At 41.0% G+C, this 5,917-nt stretch overlaps 1 protein-coding gene across 1 annotated transcript; it reads left to right on the top strand.

The window, feature by feature from the left end:
• The first annotated feature begins 669 nt into the window (after nt 1–669).
• Nucleotides 670–4,623, top strand: LOC132827406 (immunoglobulin lambda-1 light chain-like). Its single transcript, XM_060844074.1, has 3 exons — nt 670–753; nt 900–1,247; nt 4,301–4,623. Exons 1-3 carry the CDS (start codon nt 675–677, stop codon nt 4,621–4,623), a joined length of 750 nt encoding a protein of 249 aa, XP_060700057.1. The 5' UTR covers nt 670–674.
• Nucleotides 4,624–5,917: the final 1,294 nt, after the last annotated feature.

The following is a 5,917-nucleotide window of genomic DNA, read 5'->3' as shown; positions in this document are numbered from 1 at the left end:
ACCCCATCACTTTCGCGGAACGCTGCGACATTTGGGTGTTGGGTAGATGTGTCAAAAAGGCGTTGCACGCTTCAGAAGGTAAATGACATCTTTTATATAAACACACAATGCTGCGGATGCTGGAAGTCATAATCAAAAACTGACAGTGCTAGAGAAACACAGCGGGTCTGACTAACACCTGTGGAGAAAAATAACAGAGATAACGTTTTACATTCTTCGGAACTGAAGATGTCTCTGGACTCGAAATGTTATATCTGTTTCTCATATCTTTTATTGTTGCTTGTTTCGAGGATTCAAATCCCATTTTGCAACATAGAATGCTCAGAGCATACACTAGGAAAGTAGCAACGCTTTTAGCAAAGTGTTTTTAGCTTCTATAGAAAGGTCAAGAAATGAAATGTGGATCCAATTTCTCGCTCCACGACATTTCCTGCCTGTATTTTTTGTTTAATCTTGGAATTTCCGCAACTGCTGCATTTTGCTTTTCTATAACCTTGCTCGTATTTGCTGTTCCCTGAAGGGATTTTGAGATTGTCTTTGGATTTCAGTGACTGATTGGTTGAGATGGAAATATTAATTTGCATAACAGCAGAGGGCAACACCTTCTCGGTGTCAGGTCTTATAAAAAGAGTGAACCTTTCAGGTACTGAATCCATCTGGTTAAACAGCTCTCAATGCATCTCAGCCTGGTTAAACTTTTCACCATGTCTGACTGGTCACGTGTTATTGTTGTACTCTATTTCTGCGTTGCAGGTGGGTGTTCTCACATTTAGATTCACTGTGAAATCCATTTTGTGAATGTTGTTTGGTGTGATCTTACAAGTGCGTATATATTCAATCGTTTCAATAATTGATCAAAGTACACAGCAGTAAGATTTTTGATGCCCTTCTTCCTCCAGTTTCGAGCGCAGAGATTACAGTAAACCAACCGCCTTCAAAATCGACATCCCTCGGAGGGACCGTCCAGATTAGTTGCACTTTGTCGGGTGCCTCCTTAGGGAGCAGTGACATTTATTGGTATCAGCAGAAATCTGGAAACGCTCCTCGGTATCTGCTTTATCACTACGCTGGCAGCAGCACGTACAGAGCCTCAGGTGTTCCAGACCGGTTTTCGGGCTCTGTCTCCGGCAACACAGGAACGTTAAGTATCAGCAGAGTTGAATCGGGAGACGTCGCGGACTATTACTGTGCCATATGGAAAAGCAGCATCGGCTACTTCGGCACAGGCACCAAGCTGAGTGTTGGCAGTGAGTAAAATCCCTTTTCCTGTAGAGCTCAAAACTTTATTCCGTTTAAGAGCAAAATACTATGAATGTCTGCATTTTAATCTGCTCCAGTTGTAACTTTCTGTTCACAATAGAATATAAATTATTTTCAAATTATCTGGAGCTGTCCATTGACTGGTTAAGAACTGAATCTTGCAGGTTTATGAGGCATTCTGCTCTTTGTTCTGTGCTGAGCGGCTTTACAACGGCCAGAAGAACAATTGGCGCCGTCGTCTCTGTGCCAGTGGACGGGAAAATGTTTAAGAAACAAAAAAAAAAGCAGAAATTGCTGGAGAAACTCCCAGCAGGTCTAGTAGCGTGTGAGGGGAGAAAGCAGAGTTGACGTTTCCAGTCAGGTGACTCTTCATTAGAACTGGAATGCAAATGTTAACTTTGCTTTCTCTCCAAAGATGATGCCAGACCTGCTAAGTTTCTCCAGGAATTTCTGTTTTTGTTTCAGATCCCCAGAATCCTTTGTTATTTTTAGTGAAATATTTAGGGCACTTTTTTTCTGTTCCGCGATTCTCGTCGGCGTGCACAAGAAATGGACCCTCGGGCTGTGGCGTGGTTGCCTTAAATTATATCGTATCCAGAGCATTAATACTAAAATATATAGTAACGATTTCCATAAGTAAATTATGGTGTCCAACGCCATCAGCTTGAATTGATCGACGAAGCGAGAAAGGTAACCCCATATAAATTCCCTCTTAAAACACAAAGGGCAATGGGAAGTCAAAAATGGGTCGTAACTTTAGCTTCAAGTAAAACAATGAGCTGCTGAATCTGGAAATCTGAAACAAAAACAGAAATTGCTGGAAAGCGTCAGCAGATCTGGCAGCATCTGTAGAGATAGCGGTTGAGAAGAGGTAACATTAGCTTTCGGCTTTATGCGTTCTCGGTTCCCTTAAGTTTTTTAATGGCGACCACTGTTGCATTGAATCTAGCGACTTCGATTTATAACGGAAGTTCAGTTCGAAAGCGTGGACTGCAGATGTTGTAGATAGGAGTCGAGAGTGTGGTTCTGCAGAAGACCTTCACCAGGAATGAGGCCAGCTGGAGAATCGACGTTTTGGGTGTAAGCCCCTCATCAATCCTGATGAAAGGCTTATGCCCCAAACGTGGATTTTCCTTCTCCTCGGATGCTGCCTGAGCGGCTTTGCTTTTCCAGCGCCACAATCCCGCCGTTTGTTACGTATTGTCTTATTGGCGGACCAAATGGAAAACTGAATTCTCAAAGCCACCAACAAATAAGGCATGACTGCTTCTCTGAAGATGCGGATTCGAATTGCAATGAAATTAGCGGCGCATTCGCTGGCCTTAATTGCAATCAACAAAACCTGGTGAAACTCTGAATTAGTACGGTGTCTTGTTAAACTGAAAATGAGCATGAAGTCAGATGCACGACCATCTCGTTATATTATCCTTGGATTCTTGATATCGTTAAATAGTCCAATGAGAATGATTTGGAGATGCCGGTTTTGGACACAGTTAAAAATCACACAACACCAGGTTATAGTCCAACAGGTTTAATTGGAAGCACACTAGTTTTCGGAGCGACAATCACCCGATGAAAGAGCGTCGCTCCGAAAGCTAGTGTGCTTCCAATTAAACCTGTTGGACTATAACCTGGTGTTGTGTGATTTCCAATGAGAATGTGCACTACCTACAGAGATTTCCTGTTCTTTCCCCGATTGTTTCTGATCTCAGCGGCTGGTGATTTCGATGTCAGTGATCAGAGAAGGCCGAATCCGAAACAAAATTTATGCAACATTAATGTAATTGGGAATATTGAATTGACTGAAATAATAGACATGGCTTCTCACAGTATCACTGCGAGGTAATCCTTGCTCGATGAGATGCAGCTACATAAATCTCCCGATCAAGCAGCACGGGCGCGCATTGGTGAGATTTTGGACTTAATGACAGAGTAAAACAATTGCTAATGTTTAAACAGGGCAGCCTGTTTACACTTTTCTGATGATATGTCTGTTATGACTTCTTATGCGCCCCATTCTTTCACAGCACGTGTACGCTGTGGATGGCGGTAGAGCTAGTGCAAAAGGGAGGGCATGCCTGGTGTTAAGAACAACTCCAGTGAAGTAGCGGCAATATAGTTCCATTACAGGCTGGGATATGCTTTGGTGAACTTGCAGGTGGTGTATCCCCATACACCTGCTTTCCATACCCTTCCAGTAGCAGAGTTTTAGAATTTGGAAGGTATATTTGTCAGAGCCTTGGTGAGTTGCTGCAGGGGATGGGGTGCCAGTCAAGTGGACTGCTTTGTTTGGGATAATACCGAGTGTGGAGTGTGTGGTGGAAACTGCATTTAAATGACCGATCAGTTTTGGGAATCAGGAATTGCGTTATTCTCCCATTGCCCTGCTCTTGACTCCATTTTAAGTACATGGTTGGAATAGTTTTGTTTTCCGGCAATGATAACCATCAAATATCGATAGCGGAGTTATAATGTGATGGAAATGTCATTGGCTATCAAGACGAGATGAGAGTGAACTGTTAATCAACTATTTTACGTTAGCAATAATTGATCGATACACTTGAAATAAAACTGATTACAATTCCTTCACGTTAACGAATCAACACAACTTTAACATATGTTAACTTTTCATATTATCAATAGTACTTCAAAACGTGGCGGGCACTTTGCTATCCCATTGTAGAGCCATGGCAGCTGCATGAAGTGTTATCAGCAGCTATACTAAGGTGTTCCTTCTGTTTTTCAAGGGATACCGCTACCAAATGAAACAAACGTAGCTTCTCTCTAGACTTAGTCAGATCAATTGCCACACTTCAGTCTGCCATTAAAGATCAACATGACTTCGTCAGACGCAAACAAAGCGGTCTCTCATATTCAGTCCTTCTTGGATTAAATAGTACATTTAAATGCACGCAAAATTAAGTGAACTATTCATTACATTCCGTAATCGACATAATTTTAATTGTATTATCTTAGAATAAATCTCCTGTTTATAAAATGCAGTCTTTTAACTCACATGAACCTAATTTATTTTAAATAGGTCCGCGGGAACCATCGGTATCCCTCCTTCCGCCTTCATCGGTTCAAATCACGGAAAAGAACACGGCGACCCTGGTGTGTTTGGTGAGCGGTTTTAATCCGGGCGCTGTGGAGATTGAGTGGACGGTAGATGGCAGTGTCAAGGGGAACGGTGTGGAGACCAGTTGGATCCAGCAGGAGACGGACAACACGTTCAGTGTGAGCAGCTATCTGACCCTGTCAGCCTCAGAGTGGAACTCACACGAGCGTTACTCCTGTGGGGTTAAACATGAGACTCAGGCAACTCCGTTTCAGACAAGTATCTCGAGATCGAGCTGTATGTGATTCCGGAAGCTCCACATGTCTCAATTGAGAAAGCTTGTTTATTCCTGTTCATACCTCCCACGTAACAATACGTTAGAAATTATTTGTATTCCGGTTAATTGAAAAAAATGTTCATCGCGGGGGAAACTTCCGGATGTAAAAGTAACTGGTTTTTACAAACATGCCGTGTTAACTGAAATGCCAATGATTATTAGCTGACATGCATACATCTGAATAAAAGACAGGAACAATGTTATTGTGTCTTAAGTATTGAAGCATTATGAATCTATCCCACCTTAGCAGTTCAATAAAACAATTGATCGAATATCAAAGGCAGCATTCATTTCAGCGTCTTTCGTTTCTGTCAAAATGAGTCAAATCTGTTTTGATTTCAGTGCTTTAAGACTTCCGGAGCTTGACCGTGCAAAATATTTATAACATTGCATCTAAACGCCAAATGTCAAATTCCACAGTCAAACAGAGCAATTCAATGCATGATTCGAATGCAGATGAAATGTACATTGGTAAATTTAAATTCGGATAAACAATCGAAAAACGGGCTATTAATTACTAACGAATAAACGTAGTGCAGAGAATGAACGGCCATCTATTCGACAATAAATGGATTCGATATCAATGTCACTTGTTGTCCGTGAACGCAAACGAGAATTTACTATAAATTAGTGGAAAAATATTGGGCAAGTAATAATGGGATACTCTTGCCATTTTAAAAATCGTCGGTAAAGCCGTGCTTAGAATATTGTACACAGTTCTGCTTGCCATGATCCAGTTGGGACTAAAATTAATCAAATGCCGATAATCGAGCTTCACTATTTCAAAACCTGAGAGAAAGGATTGGTTTAGGATTAATCCTAATTTCAACCATTCAATCCATTAAATCAAGCTTACTGAGTATTATTCATGAAAAAAACATTTCACATCTTACTTGCACAGCAGAAACATTGATTATTGGCAAGCACTTAATGTTTAATAGATGACAGAACAAGGATAACTTAATTATATCAATTTAAATCCCTAAACACAGGCTGACGTACAGGCATATTCACAAATAAGGCGGACAAAAGACCATGGCTTGACGCAACCGTTATGTGTGAAAATACATAGTCAGAGAAAACAAAATTCTGAACATCAAAACTTCATGTGATAAGAGTGTGCGAAGTTCTCTGTCACAGATCTTTTGATTGTAGCAATGATGCCAAACTGTTGTCTGTACGGAGGTTGTGTTCAATTTGATCAGTTGCATGTAGATTTTTCTTAATGTTAGAATTGTTTCGTTTACTTTCTTTTATTGTCC

Source organism: Hemiscyllium ocellatum, chromosome 24 (genome assembly GCF_020745735.1).
Source record: "Hemiscyllium ocellatum isolate sHemOce1 chromosome 24, sHemOce1.pat.X.cur, whole genome shotgun sequence".
Lineage (NCBI taxonomy): Eukaryota > Metazoa > Chordata > Chondrichthyes > Orectolobiformes > Hemiscylliidae > Hemiscyllium > Hemiscyllium ocellatum.
This window is presented reverse-complemented; position numbering and strand designations above follow the sequence as displayed.